The sequence below is a fragment of the Catharus ustulatus genome, chromosome 1, assembly GCF_009819885.2.
Source record: "Catharus ustulatus isolate bCatUst1 chromosome 1, bCatUst1.pri.v2, whole genome shotgun sequence".
Classification (NCBI taxonomy): domain Eukaryota; kingdom Metazoa; phylum Chordata; class Aves; order Passeriformes; family Turdidae; genus Catharus; species Catharus ustulatus.
This window is the reverse complement of record NC_046221.1, coordinates 58,990,340-59,008,764: the sequence shown is the minus strand read 5'-3', so window position 1 is coordinate 59,008,764 and position 18,425 is coordinate 58,990,340. Positions and strand designations below refer to the sequence as shown.

Sequence of the window (18,425 nt, the reverse complement as noted above, 5' to 3'; positions counted from 1 at the left end):
ACCAGAATTAAAATTTTGCAGTAGATCAAGAATGCAACTCAAACTCTGGTAAAACTCATTGTAATTAACTCAACCAATTGACTTCAGTGAAGTCAGGATTCCTTGAAACAATTGGTAAGGTGGATATTAGGGACTTTTGAATTTTCCTGGCCAAGAAGGTAAGTGCAAAGTTCTTGGAGAGACATGGATCTGTATGGCTGTCAAGGAGAAGTTGGAAAGGCTGTGTCTCTGCCAAGAATTCCAATTCATACCACAGCATGACTTGCCTTCTTTGGGAGGACTTCCATACCTGTCACTCAGTTATGTAGGATGCAGGAGTTCACGTGAGTTTAGGTATGCAGCAGGAAAAGATTGTTGTGATCTTTCTTGTCAAGAGATATGTAGGAGACAGTTTAGTTATTAAGATGCATGTAGAAATGTGTGACAACAATGTATGTACAAACATCCTAAATGATTGTTTGTGTCATTTGGGTCATATGGCAATAGCTGCGTCATCACTTTAGGGGTGATTTCTTACAATATTAGAGATAGATACTGTTCATGCACAAAACTCCTAACGAAGACAGAAAGTTTCACAACATCCATCTGTAGCATGAATCCTAGCTTGGTACAAAGCTCATTTCAACACCAAGATTAGCACAAGCTGGATGTGCAAAAATCTATGCAGTTTTTAATGGCTAAGGTTATACAGTGTCCTTGATCTATGGCTGTGGCAGGCAGGGCCAAGGAACAGAAGTAGAGCATCCTTACAAGGCTGAGCAGTTCAGATGGTTGCTGTAAATGATGCTCAAATCACAATTTCTCCCATGCCTCTTGTAGAGCAGCTGGTTTTCAGGGATTCACTAGTAATAAGCAGTTACTGGTGTCTGTTAAGCAATGAGTCTGAATACATAATTTACATATACTTCTCTACACATATTGATGCAGCAGGGACAGCTTTAGCCAAATGGAAGAGCTCTCCTTTTTCAGACTTGCTTGAAAAGTAAAAGGAGAGGAAGCTGTGGGAATTGAGACTGGGAAGGGAAAATTGGGAGATCATCTACAAAAGAGCATACTGACTCATAAAAAGACTGGAGAGGACAGCCAGATAGAGCATTTTAAAAAATTTAGAAATTAAGAAAAGAGTGTTGGTGGGAAAAGAAATAGTCCTGTGAATTTTTCGGATTCCTACTTGTATTTATAAACACTCGTTGTATTTACAGTAATTTCACGATTATAAGCTGCACCATTTTGACTAAAATTTTGATCCCAACCTGGAAATACAGCTTACACTCAGGAGCGGCCGATATATGAAAAAAGTTGTGAAATTTCTCAACCTGAAAGTGCAAGCCGAGGTGCCGAACAGAGCACCTGTCAGTAAAACCTAGGATTGTGCGATTGTTACAAATTGGTTACTCTCTTGCACAGCGGGTGGAGGTGGGCTCCGTGTCAGCCCAGGGGGGAGGCGGGGGGCTCTGTGCCTCCCTCCTGCGGCTGCTGTGGGTGGGCTCCGTGCCTCCCTCCCGCCGCTGCCACAGGTGCAGGCGGGCTCTGTCCCCGCTTCCCATCAGTGCTGCAGGTGTGAGCAGGCTCTGTGCTTCCCTCCTGCCGCTGCCGTGGGTGCGAGCAGGCTCCCGCCGGCACCGCAGGGCAGCACCGGGGTGAGTAAGTCCGGCGGCCGCGGCAGCGGCAACTGGCCCCGAGTGGCCCCGCTTAGTGGCAGCACCGAGCTGGGCCACCCAGCCCCGTCGGCAGCCCCGAGCGGACCGAGCCCGCCTGGCCCTGAGCCAAACCAGTAAACCCCGCGATCCCGTGATTCCATTACTAATTTGTTACTTTGTTGCACACGGGTCTTCGTTGCAAACGAGAGTGCGGCTTATAATCAGGTGCGGCTTATATATGGACAAACCTAAACGTTACCAACACCCGGAGGTGCAGTTTATAATCAGGTGCGGCTTGTAATCGTGAAATTACTATATTTACTTCCAGATTGAAATAGTTCACAGCCCAACATGTATGCAAGTTATTTAGGAGTTTGAGTTCTGCTGAAAATCACAGGGACATGGACTACCTTTAAGGGCATTTGAAAATGTGACCCATCTGTAGTATTTTTTGTATCTCTCAGATTTTAGTGAAGGCCTTGAAGGAAAGCCTGGTTTCTGCAAGAACACCACTGGTTGCAACTGCTACCTGAAATACTGCTTCTGTGTTACCTTCTAAGCATGTCTTTGTTCAGAAGAATGAGGATCTCTTCTTTAGGAGACCATTGCTTTGTTTTGTTAGAGGAAAGGGGAACTTATTTGGTAACTTGGGCACATTTTTGTTGTACTATCCATCAAAATTCTTCCTCCCATGTGTTCCCATTAACACTGTCTGGGCAGTTACTTTTCCTTTCTCTCATTACACTGGTTTTATATGTGCAGAGAGCCTACAGATTTGGATGCACTTTGACTGGATGTGTAGAGGTAGTTCATATCGTACAGAGAGAGTCTTCAAAGTGCTTTTCTGAGAAAGGGTTTTCCATAAATGCTCATCAATCTCTTAAAGACTTGTTTCTAATCAGCTCTACTGCAGTGAATATCTTGAAAATGGAGAAGAATGAAATTCCTAAGTTATGTAAATTTGCTGAAAAACTTAAAGTAAATTATCATAATGGTCCTACCTAGCCTCACATTCTATGAAATGTCAAATTTCAGTTTGAATAACCTATTTACCTTATGAAGGCATATCTACTCCTCTTCTGGGCCAGAGGCAGGGAACTTGACTCCTCCCTTACAGAAACCCAACTTCTAAGAGCTAGATTTGCTGTCTCAGACATGGCACACAGACATGTGAAAAGGACAGGACTTACTTATTTAAATACATGTTTATATTTGAGGCTTCTGAAGACATACCCCACTTCTTCCCCCATGGTTTCTGTGCCATCTAGATACTTGTGAGACAGCTGGTATCAGGATGGATGTAGGGTCATAGGAAATAAATAACTTGCACAGCCTCCTTCATTCTCTGTGTATATGCTCAGTGCTGTTCCCATCTACTCACCTGCCCATCCCAGTTCTCTCGCAAGATTTCCTCCTGTGTGGCAAGATATTCCCATATAAGACCACAGGACAGTGTTTTTGAGCTTGCAGATGGCAGTACGGCCACCTCTCTCTCTTCACTTTCCTCACTTCCTTCCCTTTACCTTGTCTAATTCAGTGGAGCCAGCTGTGTGCATCCCATCTGTGTCATTCATGCCTAGGGAAGGGAGGAACAAATATGGGCAACCTTCTACTCTGTGCAGAAAATAGTGTTGTAGTGATATAGAATGGTGCGAACAGAGCAGCAGGAGTTCTACAAAAGATGATGAACCCTGCTGCAACCATCAGTTTTGAAGATAGGACCCTCTGTGAAATCCTTCTCCTCTGCAAACACACTTTCACTAGCTATCCCTGAAACCCATCATTATTCACTTTATTTTCCTCTGTAATGTCTGTTCCTGAAGACACACAGAGTTCTAGGAAGCCTAGAAAAAGAGCAGTGGGTCTCCATGAGAAGTTTAAAAGTTGCATTTATCTAAGAGTGACATTTAATATCTGACCTGCTAGTGAAGAGGCATTATTAGGACAGCAGAAGTCCTGAGTTGCTACACAAAGTGGTGTTGCTAAAGGGCTTGAATAATTTTCAAAGTCTACCATGGTGCTGAAGGAGGGAAAAGTTTGAAGGTAGGGATGGGGAACTGAACCTTCTTTTGGAAAGGGAACAGTGCATCTTTGTGTAGAATTTTTTTCTCCCAGTGTATAGGCTTGTTCAACAGTAATCCAAGTGTTTTAGATTGTAACCCAGAGTCAGGAAAGGATCTGGCACAAACCCATGAGATTTAAAATTCTGCGTCACACCAGCTGTCTGTTAACAGACAGAAGGGGTAGGTTGTGTTTGGGGGGAGGAAGATTGGAGGGGGAAACAGTAACAAGCAACATTTAGATCTAAAAATAGCAACAAATAGATTTACTCCAGCTTAGGGCTAGATGCAAATTTGTTTAGTGACTTTACGCACACAGCTTGTCTGGCCTGATATTGCTCAATTCCATGTTTCCTGTCTTCATATTTCACCCAGAGTATGAAGAATGATTCCCCTCTCCCCATTTTCATGCATGCTATAACATCACAGAGCCATCCTGCACAAGAAAAGCTGGACAGCTGACAGCTGGCTCCTACAGAATCTGAATATGCTTGTTTTACATGATAGTGATGATTAAAGTAAGTTTCTAACCTGTGCATGGTTGCTTCTTTCAGGGTCTAACAGATTTTTCCCACTGGGAGAGTGGAATTCCTAAGCAATATTATGTACTTCATGATACATCATGACATATCAATATATATGTTCTCTGCAAAGTTCTGCTTTGTCTTATTCCCAGTACACTCCTTGTGTTGATTCATTTTCATTACTGTCTTAGTGAAATGAACAGCTAGATATAGCTAAAGGATTCCCAGTAAAGACTGTGTATATCCTTTTTCTAAGACACTGTACTAGCAAGGAAGGGGCATCCCACTTGTTGACATCAGCTGTTACCGTGTAACACACTGTGAAGCGCATTTATGCTCCAAACAGCAGAAGGTATTCTTCCCTCTTGGTCACTCTGATCCTGTTCTGCACTAAATGCCACACTGCCTTTCAGTGGGAGAGACTACAGGTACCAACCATCCTGTACTTTGTAAGTCATGACCTTTGCTAATTTCAAAGCTAAAAGTTCCATAAATAATTTGTACTGACCACCTAGATAGTAGAACTTATCCAGGCTAAATATATATCTATTTTTCCAATAATAAATATGTGGAGGTCATGGAGGTCATATACTATAATGGATTGACTGTGGTTTTTTTTGTTTTGTTTTTTGGTTTTTTTTTGGTTGTTTTTTTTTTTTAACTTTCAAAGGATGAGTACTGAGAGCTTCTCTGTTTTCTTTTTAGACCATAGGACTTCATTTTCCTGAAATGTACTTTCCTGTAATTGGATTTTTATGAGCCTGCATTTCACTTGAGAATGTGATTTGCATGAAGTATAAGAGAATTTGCTTGTTGTGTGCTGTGAAAAAGCAGAATGAGCAGTAGATCATGGGCTTTCAAAGGGTTAGATTTTCAGATGCAGACTAATTTTCCTTTTTACTTCGTATTTTTCTTCAGCTGAATCAACAACAAATACAATAGCAGGAGCTTTTTGCTGTTGTTGTTTTTGATTTTCTCTGTTTCTGGTTTTAGTTGTTTCATTTGGTCTTTTGCATGAGAAGTGATGGAAAACAATACAGAAGAAGAACCTCAAAATCTCAGTAGTTGTACGGGCTACGTACAAAATCTATATGAGTGAAATAAAATTTTTAGAAGTCTTTAGAACAAAATTTGCTGACTTCTTTTGTAGTTAAGAAGCCAAAAGCCCAGTGAATTTGAACTTTCCCTTCTGATTTGGTGGTACTGAAAACTTTGGTGATACAGCTGAAGCACTAAGTGTTCCCTGCAGTGTTTCCTCTGCTCCTTGCAGATCCTTTTACCTCAACCTGCAGGTCCTTGTACCTTACCTGTCTTGCTCAAAACCGTTCTAAGCATACTGTATTCAATACAGATCAATTAAGTAAACCTTTCCTTATGTTTCTTTTTCTCTTCTTTCAGTATACATACTGTGCTGTGGAAAAATACACTGAAGTTAACTTTTGTCTTCTGATAGCTGGTGTTATTTATCAAAGTTTGAGCAAGCCATGGTTGTCCTTTGCTGAAATGAAGCTAAACAAAATTATGTCAGTTGGTCATAAATCATTTTTATGTCAGTGGAAAATAATGTACCTTTAACTAATATAGCTCTCACACTACTGATTGAATAAAAGTATTGCAATTGTATATAGTCCTGTCCAAGGTCAATGGGAGGTTGGTTTCTTTTACCCTAGCCTTGGGAGATAAGATGAAGCCATGGGTTGAGTTTGTAGTGCCAAATAGTTCAAGTCAGTTGTATCCTTATTATATGCAGGAAGAGATCTCAAGAGCAACTCCCTTCTTACAAGTCTCCTTTCCCCCTTCTTCTTTTCCCCTCCCCATTCTTGAATCCTGCTTTGCTAGGGAGTTGGTGCCCAGCACTGTATGAAAAATGAAGGAATGTGGACTTCAGTGCAATTAAAAATCATCAGCTCTCAAGAGAGCATATAGTATAATAGCATTGTTAAACTCAGTTCACTCAGATCACATCCATAACACCCATTTGTAATACCTCTAAACTCTGTTCACTCTTTACTAAATGGGTAGAGAAGGGATTTCAGCTCTCTTGAGCTTGTACCGCAGAAGAAATTCCTGACTGACTGTGATCACAGAGGCTATTTTGTAAGAAGAATTTAAATTTGTTGCCTTTACAGCCATGATTAACATCTACTCAGTACGCATATTAGACATGAAATGAGCAAGTAGGTTTCTAAGCCACAGGTAAGACCCCCACAATGGCAAAAGGTCACAGCTAAGCAGAGGAAGTAAAAAAGACATCAATTGATTGTATGTCTTAATGATTGCAATAATTTTTTGGAGATGAAGCTGTTAGTTTTCCCTTTTTTTTTCTTTAGAAAACTCAGGAGGTAGACTGCTGAAATCCAATGGTCAGTCAGATGAACTAAAGTTTATTAAAATAGTATTTTCCTTGGACAAAATCAGACTACATTTTCTGACTTTGAATTACATACATTATTAACTATCTGTGACCTGTTGTGTTTCTCACCTGTCTTATTTCCATTTCTACTGAAATCATTCTACCAGTTTCAGACTGTGAGCACTTCTTTTCTTTGTGTACCTCCACCATGCGTACCCATACTTCAGAGCACATAGGCTTTTCTAATCTGCTTCAAATGAGACAGGTGACTGCCTCACCCTCTCATGATTTCAGGATGTTCCCATGTAGTTCAGGGCCCAATTTAAAATGATTTCCCTTGTTTTTAAAAAATTCCACATAAATCCTCCATCAAATTTCAGGTATCAACTGAAATTTTGCCTTCTTTCCTCACCCAGTTCTTACTGTTTCTTCTTCTATGCTGTTAATACTCTCTGAGATTGTATTGTTTTTAACATAGCACAATATTCTGATAAACAGCCCATGTGGCAGAAAAAATAAATTACTTTTTTTTGTTGTTGTTATTGTCTGGAGTGTAAGTAAAGCAAGAAAAGGCATCATTCTGTTTACATTAAAGAATTAAAAATCTGTCAGAAATTGATGACATTATATCATCAGTAAAGTCTGGTCATCTCAATGTATTTCTGAGTTCTGGTCCGGGATCCTGTGCTTTGCCAGATGTTGTAGTCTGTGCTGTGAGATTGAGGTCTTGTGAGTTGATTTATACTTGGTTATTAATATGGGCTTTGGTAATGTAGCATAAATGCATCTCTAATCCCGTTGTGATGATGATTACTTGATAATGCACTGTGCGATTGGGAATATTGAACTGTTGGGAGAGAAGATTTTCAATTTATTTAAGTGATCCCATCAGTCAACTTGATCTGAACCTCCAACCATCTCTCCTTTGGAGTGACGCACAGAGGGACAATGCCTGCCTCCAGTACAAACTGCTGTGCCACTGCAATATGACCAGAAGTGGCACCTAAGCTTGCAAGTTAGGAAATGCTCTTAAATTCTTCTGTCTAGACATGATCACCAAGGGAAAATCCTGGGAATTCTGGACCCATGAGTTGGAAGGGCCTGTGAGCAAGAGCAGTAAACATGAATTATGGTTGGCTCTTACAAAAAAAAAGGTAATGGAGGGATATAATTCAGAAAAAACATAGATTCACCAATGGATAAAAAAGGAGCAGGAAGAAATCTACCAGATTTGTAGACAGACATTTTTCCCTTTTGCCAAATTTCATTGTTTATATCACTGTTGGTTTTCTAAACTACAAAATAGGATTTTAACAGTGCTATCTTAGCACCAGTTTTAATATCAGAAGCCCAGCTCTGGCAGGAAAGAAACAAAAAGGATCTGAGAGAATGTGTGTGCTATGATATGGATATTTCTCTCCACTAAGTTTTGTCTCTGTTTGCAAATGAGTTGGTCATAGGAGCCCTGCAGGAAAGCAGAGATTATTAGTCCTAGCCTGGGTGAGCTCTGGATGCAGTGGGACTCCACTGTTAAAGGACATTATCTTGTGCTTTTGTTGACAGATAACTAAGCTCTCCCCTCATATCTTAGACATGCTAATTGTAAAGTCTTTTAAATATAGGAGGAAAAATCCTTCTTTCTCCTTGACCCTATGAACCACTAATTTTAAGTATTAGCTTGTGGCAACTGTTTTCCTAAACAACTGAGGTTCCTCTGAAGAAGTCGCTTTTGCAATGTAATCCTCTTCAGGCAGGAAGAATGTTCCCTTTTCTCTAATCAAGCTTTACAGTGTCAGTGACAACACTAAGGGTATGGCAGGCAAGCTCTGATGAGGTTTGCTGCATCAGCTGAAGGAGTTAATGGACTGCTGGATTTTCTTCTCTGCGGAGTGGGCACTAAGGAGTGTACTTCTGATGTGGTAGTACAAAACCTGGCATCTTTGCCAAAAGTCACCATTGTCGGCAGTTTAAGCCAAAAGGTTGAACCTTGCACTGAGGCAGCTGATGACCAGAGGCGTCCTTGTGTCTGCCAGCTGGGCTGTGAGGGTGCTGACCTGTGGCAGGGCACTGCATACAAGGCAGCTGGTGGCAATAACTTTTTGAACTGCTGCAGAAGATTAATTTTTTGCTAGTCTATTGGTGCCCTAAAAGATCCAGCCTGAAAACACACACTCTGCTAGATCTAGGCTTGTGCACTCTCAGCTGGTGATGCGAAGAGAGCACAGACCACTGAGTTTTAAGGGCTTCAAAAGATCTACCTGGCTTATTAAACTGCTTTGATCAACTGTGTGTACCCTCTGAACCCATTGCAATAGGCAAGCAAAACAAAGCACATTAGATGAAGCCACTGTGAGTTCTGATTCTGGGGTGAGTTCTGATTCTGGGGTGAGCCATTCCACCACAGCAGGCTAAGGACTTTCTTCTGGTACTTATCATTCCTGATCTGGGAAGTATCAACCCGTTGAAAAGTATCATCTGCATTCAAATGTGTGTACCTTAGGCCATCAATCACATATCCACCAGCTGGTAGCCTAAGTCTGATAACTGCAGTGAAATGAAGGTAGAAACCTGCAGAGGCTTTTTCCAATTGCAGATATAGCCCCTAATCTCTTGCAGAGTGTGAACAGAGCATGAGATTCTTCCTAACTTTCAAATTTTAGTACAGATTTTCAAGGGTGAAACTAGGCAAAGATCCTCCTACTACTTCTGCAGCACCCGCAGGTTTATCCATATTCTGAAAAGAAGCCATTAATACCAAACCCTGTGGAATGCATGTGGAACAGTATATTAACCAAACCACTATTATAAGTAAAATAATTGTTTAGGTTATTTTTCAGAGGCTGTGTAGGAGTGAAATAGCAGTTAATATAGCTAGTTGATACCATGAGTTGTGTGATTATGGGGCAAAACCAGGTCAGCTGACAGAGTTACTTAATTACTCAGTTCCCCCAACCTCTCTGTCCTCACTTCTCTCTGTATCTACTCAGTTATATTAACTCACTCAACTCTCTCAGAAGACTAAGATCTGAGAACATCATTACCAAATGCAGGCACAGATTTTGTGTGTGTTTGTATTATATTCTCTTCATTTCTAGGTTCCTAGATGCAGAGGAAGGGCAGGAGCATTTTTGCAAAAACTCAAATGTAGTGTTACTTAGGCTCAAGTAATGAATTGTTGTGCAAAACCCTGTATAGCTAAAACCACAAGCCTGAAGAGCTAACTAATTAATGGAAAAGTGCCTGAAGGGGAAATACAGGGAAAAGCCAAGGATGCACTGGAATTAAATGGCAAAATTAGAAACATAACCCTGAGAATAGACAACTTTGAAGAAGCTGATGGGCATCAAAGCATAAAGAGAAAATTTTTATGTCTATTTATTTCAATGTAAATTGAGTGGCCATACAACTGTAGCAATAAAATACCTTCAAAAATCTGTCCTGATTTTGTTTTGGGCCAGTATGCTGTCTTTATTTCTCTGGCTACAAGAAGGAGTCATCCTCAGAAGAGGAGATACTGAAATAGTTGACTCAACATTCTTGTTAACTTTATGGTTTCTGAGTTAAAAAAATTTATCTTATCTGCCACTTCAATCACAAAATATCTATTTTAAGTGTCTTACTGCTTTTTTTTTTCCCATTGGGGTCTAGCAGCCTTCTTAGACTAAGACTGACTCACTTCATACTAGACTTGTGCAAGTGTAACTTGGCATTAAGTTCAGTCAAGTTATTTTTAGTTTACGCTGGTTGTATAGGGCCTACCTAGTATGAGTCACTTGCTAATTCTCTTCAGCGTGAAAAAAACCTGCTTTGTTCTAATTAATTTTTTTTTAGTGTAAGCTAAATATAGACTTCTGTATTATACATTCCACAACCAGTAACGGGAATTTAATGGATGTGAGAGTCTGAGCATGATGTGTGCAGTGAGAAAAGAAACTGAACTTACACAGATTTGATAATATCAATAAGCTTCTTTCAGGCATGAGCACAGGATGGCCCACAGATGTGGGAAGCTGTAACATTACCTCCTTTAAATTCTCTCACTCTTTCTCTCCTGGGAAAGAGGTATAGCTTGCATTTGTTAAAAAATGAGAAGTCCCTTGGGCTTGATTGGAAGGCTACCCGTTTCCAGGTGTATCATAGAGCTTCTGCTAAAAGCAATTTCATAGATAGTTTCTCTCTTCATAGACACATCCTGGGGACATAAATCAAGATATATTGTCCCACATATTTATTTTTAAAATAAACAACCAAAAAAAACCCCTCATAACAAAATAATCTCAAAAAACAAAAAACTGCTAACCCAAACAAACCTAAATCCACCCCCTCCAGTTTCCTCTTGTTAATACACATGTGGTGGCTGATTCAAGCCAGTCTTTGAGGCTGACTATGGGATTAAAGAAGTACTTTCTAATTCCTTTGTTTCCAGTGCTCTCATTAATTGAAGGCATGTCTAAGTCGTGGTTTGTAATCATAAGGAAGATAGATGTTGACATTGTGTTTCCAAAACCAAACGGAATACTATATTTACAGTTATATGTTATCAACACCGTCTTTTTGTGATGTAGTGAGCAGCACTTGGACCTTGTTTTTTTAAATGCTGAAAGTTAAAGCCTACAGAATTTTTTTCCTGGATATCAGAATTCATTAATGGTGTTACTTTTAAAGTGTGTGCATGCAGTAGTGATATTGAATCTATAAGCAAGTGTTCTTCCAGTCTTATTGTCCTCAAGTGTAAATTGCAAATTCAGTCAGTGCTTGGAAAAGCAGTCACTAACTTGGTGCTTGTGAAGTTTAACTGTGATTGGACTGCAGGTGTGAAAACAGCAACAATAAAAAACTGTGTATAAGTTTTTAAAAATTTATATGACTTCAGCAAATTCTTTTTTTCCTAGTACTGTCATCTGTGATAGTACATCTTTCCTAATGTATTAAAAATGTTCTTGAATGAAAGGAACATTAAAGGCCTAACTAATCAGAAAGTCATGTTATTAATCAAATGTAAAGAACACCCTAAGTCTGGAGTTAATGAATTTTATCTTCACTCAAATGTCTGAAAGAGTAACACTTTATAACATTGTATGAAAGTTGCTAACCAATGAAGGGACAAATAGTTCTGACAGTGCCTCTCAGAGGCTCTTAACATGCAAATAATTTAATTTTAAAACTTAAACAAATTTGGATTTCTTGGGAATAAAATATTTTAATTAGTGTTGATTAGAATGGCCAATCATATAGGCTATTTTTCAGCAGGCTTGTTTGGGTTTTTTTTGCCAGAAAACACAATGAAGTTCTGTATTTGTCAGAGTATAAGCTTCCTAATGTACATTCTTCAAAATAAAAATTCTACTTTTCTTCCTTCTGAAATGAAAATGAAGCATTCTCATAGAATAAGATTTGTTCAGTTGGATTTCTGCTTTTATGTGTCAACATTCTTAAAGTCAGTAAGCTATAAACTTGATACTTCTATGAATATTTTCTCTTTTATTCCTTTGCATAATTTCAAGTTTTAATAATTTTTCACATAGTAAATTCTAAATGAAATATTTTTCACTATTCACTATTTTTATTATTCCAACATGGTCAGAGTATACAAGTGGGTACAACCACAAGTACAATTTGTAAAGATGTTTGTTGGATGAAACATTTTACAGTCAGAAGATATTATTCATGGCTCTTGTTAAGTAGAAAATAGCACTATCTTCCTTTTTGCCATGGTTCTTATTTATGAGGAAAGCTAATCCTTGTTTGGGTTTTCTAGGCCCACCCTAGCTACAATTTTCCACATGCAGTAGTATCAGAAATGAAAGAGTATACTTGATGCTAAAAACCATACACTTATTTTAACAATGTTACCTACAAGTTGAAAATGTTGGGAATGTCTCTTAGTGTATCGCTAAATAACAGGGCACAACTCATCACAGTCCACATTGAAACTTGTTTCAATCACTACTTGTGAAGTTTAAATATTACCAATTTTACTTTAGAACATAAAAGTGGAGCTGAGTTCAAGTAAATTAATGCCTTGTTTTGCCAGCCTCTGTGCAAAGCCTTTGGAAACAGCTGCAGAAATAGCAGCTCAGAGACAGCACACAGTGCTGGTGCACCCCTGCAGGTAACTGCATAGCCACATAGATAGCTATGCAGAAAGGAGTGTTTTGCCCTTTTGTGCATTGCCTTACCCTGGGCATTGGCAGCCTGTGTCATCACCTGCTGTTGAAGACAAAATCCATTGTGCTAAGAAGAGTAAGAGGTTTACTGCCTTTGCTGTCATTGAACATGAGTGTAAGCATTGGGGTAGGGAATAGGTCCTGTGTGCTCATCTGCTCTTGCCATTCCTAGTCCTGAGTCTAGGTCTGTAAGGTCTCAAGATAGGTGCCATGAAGTGAAGCTCTGTGGGATCTGGAATTTGTTCGAGTAGAGAACTTGCTAGGATCTAGACTTTCTTTTTAGAGAGAGACTGCTCTAAAACTACTGGTGTTTTCCACTGAGTGACCACAGACGATATGGTTGGATACATTCCATCACTTCATGTTAATAGGATCTTCACAGACCTTATCTTACTTATCTGTTGAATGAGAGACATAAACGTAACAGCTAGTGAGTACAAGTAAGTTTCTGACACTTGGACTTCTTGCTAAGTCATTTAGAATAATAAATATTTTTTCCTAGTTGCAACAACTCTCAAGAAAGGGCAGTAAGTTCATACAAGCAAATACAATTTTTTCTCCTGAATTTAGGGGCAACCACCACTAAGGTTAGTAGAAGGGAATGGCTACATCAGGTTTGGGAAAATCTTATGGCAGAAGTAACTTCACTGAATTGCTCCTGATTTCTGACCCTCTCCTTTTTCCTCCTTGCCTGTTAAGCTTCTCATCTCAGTTGTTCTCATTTTGTTCTTTTCCTGCAGGAGAAAATATAAGAAAACATCACAGAGGTAAGAGTAAATCGCAGAGGACTGGAAGGTATTTGTGACTCATCAGTCTCTTTTTGTTAGGGGGTTTGAAAGAGGATTTTCCTGTGACCAGGTTGGTGTTTTTCTTTTCTTTTTTCCCAGGGAAATATCATTCTACTGACTGTTTCCCCCTTTAAAGGACCATCTTGTGCTGCTACTCCCAATCTCCTTTGTTACTAATGGTTGTCCTCCCTTCTGGTGTTAGTGGTGGTTCTCTCTAAGGACAGAAATATTTGTCATTGAAGGTGAAATCCTAATTAAGATCACATTGTTTCTTTGCGAGATCTTCTGGTTCTAACTTGTATTGCTTGCTAATTCTATAAAAACAAAATGAATGGCAGGCTTGCAGAGTTACTAATAATCTGTGCCATTGCAGTAGACTGAAGGAAAATGTGAATCCTGTTGATTAAGAGTCCATATTCCAGCCTCCAGATGTAGTTACTCCTTTCTTGTAGGAGGCAGACTCAGTGGAGGTCTTTGACAGATAAATTTTCTTGCTTTGGAACACTTGAGAATGCTGGCAGGTAAGCCAATGTGATGCTTTGATCGGCTAAGGCATCATAGGCACCACTGCTGTTTGTGATCAACCTTTGCTGAAGATTATTGCTTTAATGCAGCAATGACAGGGCAGGCTATATGTGTGCTTGTGTGTCACAGCCACAAGAAAGTAAAGTGTGTTGCCTCGAGGCACAGACAAGGTGGGTTTAAGCTATGAGAGTTCAGTGAAAAAGACTGATTTGGAGATTGCTGATCAGTGTGAGAGGGCGCTGGATAATGTGAGATGCAAGAACAGGGAGAAAGTAAATATGCTCCCAGGCTTTTTTCCAAATATGGGGCTGACACTGTAGTTTTGTTTACAGTTCTTTTTTTCCTCTTTTTCCTTGCTGCCATGATTGTTAATTAATTATGAACATATCTATGGCCACAGGCCTTTAGCTGCTGCTAGAAGATTGTTTCCAGAATGAATGATTGCACTGTGTTTGTGTGCATTTGTGAATGCCTTGGACTGCTTGCATTGTCAGTGCATTGAGTACTCTGTCTTATTTAGGTATCTTTTCAGTGTGCATAACTGTGACATTAGTGAGGTTTGTATTCAGCATCTTCTGTGGGAGACTGTAAGCCTCTGAAGAGAGATGTAAATATGCTCTACAAGTCCAATATATTCTTGTGTTGATGACGTACAAAGAATACGTCAGTTTGTTTAAACATACTATTACAGGGCTGAGTTTTGTGCCCTGTGGGACTTTGAACTTTCTGGCTTTTTCTCTTACTGTTACATGTCAACTGCCTGCCTGATAGTGTGCATCCTTGCAAATGGGCTTTCATGATCTGATGTCTAAAATGATGTCAGCTCTGCAGAGGCAAAGAGGCCACTCCAGGCATATGGCAACTGCTGAGCATCTGTTCCTGATAACCTTGCCCAATGGGCACTGACTACTGGCACAATGGGCTGTTATTTATGTCTAGGAACACACTGGCAGCACAGAAACCTAGATGGGTAGTAAGGTTCTGCCTTGAATTTTCCACCTGCTAAATGATTAAGTATGATGCTAAATAGAAAATCACACATACTGCCACCTGGTGCAAAAGTGTAACATTACAAAAAAAAAGAAGTGGTAGGACAGCAGTTCACTTAAAGTCTGGTTTTAAGTAACATCTGTTGGGTTCGTAATTCCAGCAATGTGCATAAACTGATGACTTGACTCATGTTTCCACTTTCATTTTTCACATTCGTCTGTTGTAGATTTTCTTTTTGCCTTTGATATGTTTTTTTTCAAAACAATCTTTGTGCTTCCTACATCACTGGGCTCTGAGGCTGTCTGAACTGAAATTACCTATTGCTTGCTATTACATCTTCCTTTTGTTTCTGTTTGGGGGTGTTACCACATAAGAATACCTACATGATAATAGCAGCAGCTATACAGGAGAAACACTGCTGTCCTTTGTACCTTGCAGTGAGTATAAAGAAACAATTTCCTCTGAATGCAGACCTATTGGGAAAGAAAATGAGGTACATGTAAGAAAATATATGAGGTACATAAGAAAATGTAATGAGAAAGAGCTGAGCTAAAATCTGAGCCAGCCTAAAAGTGCAACTACAAATGACAGACAGTGACTTTTACACTGATCATTCTGTTGAGTTAACTTGAATGCTTTAATAGCAATAATATATCAGTATGATTTTCTTCATAAACTTGGAAGTTCCACAGCTAGACAACCCTACTTCAGGTTGGGACTTCATTAGTCTCAACCTGAAATGCATCTGAGCTACTGAATGTGATGTAGATTAATCACAGCAATACCAGAGAAGTGGGATATTTAATCTGAACTCAAGTAATTGTATCATTCTGCTGTCTAGTTCTCTTTGTAAACAGTAAATAGCTTACTTAAGTAAACAGTAGATAACTTACTATATGTGGTGACTGGAGAGATAATCAGCAGGAGGAAAAACCAGACAGGAAGCCAAAGCTCTGAACTTTCAGGTCATGAGTTGGTTTTGCTTTTTATGTTTGTTTTTTTTTTAGGTTCTGAGATCTCAGTCACATTTGATTTGATTGTTGAGACTCCCAGTTGTCCTGAAGACTGCCAGCTGTGGGCTGTCCTATATTTCTAGGAGATACTTAGCACCTTCATCTTCCTGGAACATTAAAAGGGAAAGGAGCATCTCAAATAGCCCTTGGCAATCTCCTCCTGGGTTAGATTCATCCTCTTGGGTGAATTCAGCTAGTGCAGGCAATCTGGCACTTCTAAAACCTCACTAAATTCGAATTTATCATCACAAAATTTGTTAGATAAATAATCTGAGTTAGTTTACATTGCATTACATAAATTTTCCTCTATTGGAGTCCACAGTCATGCATTTTTATTCTATCAGCAACACAGAACTGCATGTGTTGCTCTTTTTATTTAGCTGCATATTGGTTAATTGTACAGTTAATTTTCTATTAAGATGCAAATTTTTCTTTTATGGTGACCATATTTTAGATAAAAGCCAAGAAAAAGGAGTCCTGATATTTTATCTGTCTGTCATGAATGAATGAATTTCTTGCCCCTAAGTATCTGTTAATGCATTACATGAAGTAAAAAGTGGAAAAGGAAAAGTTAAAGGAAAAGCCACTGCTCAAACATTCTCACACCCTTCAGGGAGTTACATATGCACGCCACCTGAGATTTAAGATGCAAGGCCCTTCACAGCAGACAGGTTCAAAGAGCTGCAGGTGCCTCTTTTGATTCCTTGCTCACACACACTCTCTGGTGTGCTTCCTTCTTTTTCAGATGCAACACTAGGTTTCCTGCAGCAGGTCAGCTCAAGCTGGGTGCCTCCAGAGAGGGACCCAGAACACAGAAATCTATGGAAAATTATGCCCTTATCACTTATGCATGTGCCCCTCACATGTCTTTGAATGCACTTCTCAGACCAACAGTGATTTTTGTTTTGGGGTCTTCTAACATCTTACTGAGTTATTTCTCAAGTGTCCGTGCAGGCAGACCATTAACTCTTCATAACTTGTCAAGTTACATCTTCTCCTGGTCGCTATAGTCTCCTTATCTTCCATTTTGTGATTTGTGATAAGCATTACTTAGCAACAACCAAAATATTGTGTTATCTATATTCTTCTCATACTAAAGCCAAGACACAGCACTATAGCAGCTGCGAGAAAAATAACAGAATATTAACTATCCCATCTGAAAGCATACCTAGATGTAACTTCACAGCTTGTGGTCTAAAGCTTCACCAAATCCAGCTGCTCAGGCTAAGCAAGTGACGCTAAGAAGACTAAATCCACGCAGCATTATAACTGTGGGTAACTCACTCTACTTCAAATGTACTTAGGTTGAAGAAGTAGCATGTCTCAGCAGGAAATGTAACCAAAGGGGCTTTGAAATATGACTTTGACTCTGAGAAAAGCATCCTAATGGGCCATGAAAAAATAGTACAGTAATTTCACGACTATAAGGCGCACCCTTTTGACTAAAATTTTCCCCCGAACCCAGAAGTGTGCCTTATAGTCCAGTGCGCCTATATAATGTGCAAAGTTGCGAAATTTACCAACCCGGAAGCGCGAGCCCGCAACAGTCCCGAGCCGAGCAGAGCCCGCCTGGTGGCAGCATCAGGCCAGCGCCGGGCCAGGGAGAGCCCAGCAGCATCGGGGCAGCACCGGCGTGGGGGGAAAACTGGCGGTGGCAGAGCAGCCTGGGTGGTGGGGGGCGGAAACCTGACGCAGCCCAGATGTGGGGGGAAAGCCGGTGGCATTGGGGCAGTGGCAGCGTGGGGCGAGCCCGCCGACATCGGGGCAGCGGCAGGGCGGGGCAAAAGTCCTGGGGGGCGTGGGGCTCCTGGCGCAGCACAGGGTTACTGGGGCACCGAGGCGGCATAGGGAGGGAGGGAGCGAGCTGTGGCAACCGCGGCCCAAGCCCCGCCTCGCCAGCCGGCGCCGGGGGCGGGCGGGAGTGCTGGAGCCCTAACACGGGGAGGGCGCCTGGGGCTGCGTTTAAAGGCTACACCAATCTGTAAAAAATGCAAATTGAGCGCCTGCCAATAATTCGTTACTTTGTTGCACGCGGCGCAGCTCCTCACTGCAAAAAAGAAGTGCGAACTGTGAGAAGAGCCACGAGGGGGGGCGGTGTCATGGGAGCACCGATCCTCAAGGGAGGCGGGACCGGGCAGCCCCCAGCCAGCAGGAGCCACGCGGGGAGAGAGGGAGCGGGCAGCACCATGCCACCCCGAGCCGTGGGCGGCCCCGAACTACCCCTAACCACTGCAAACCATGGCAGCTCTGCGCCGCCCTGAACCGCAGCAACCCCGAGGTGTGAGCCATGGCTACCCCGAGCCGCGGCTGCCCCGAGCCCCGCCTCGCCAGCTGGGGAGGCCCTTGGGGCTGCCTTTAAAGGCTA

The 18,425-nt window shown here is 40.8% G+C and overlaps 1 protein-coding gene across 5 annotated transcripts in view; it reads left to right on the top strand.

The window, feature by feature from the left end:
- PDE1C (phosphodiesterase 1C) overlaps positions 1 to 18,425 on the top strand; it is a 255,859-nt gene that overhangs the window by 88,654 nt on the left and 148,780 nt on the right. The window contains exon 2 of one of the 5 annotated variants that reach the window (XM_033078964.1): positions 13,485 to 13,511. The exons of the other annotated variants lie outside the window; for them this stretch is intronic. Within the exon in view, the coding sequence (XP_032934855.1) occupies positions 13,485 to 13,511 (27 nt within the window). The remainder of the gene's footprint in view (positions 1 to 13,484; positions 13,512 to 18,425) is intronic. 5 annotated transcript variants of the gene reach the window in all.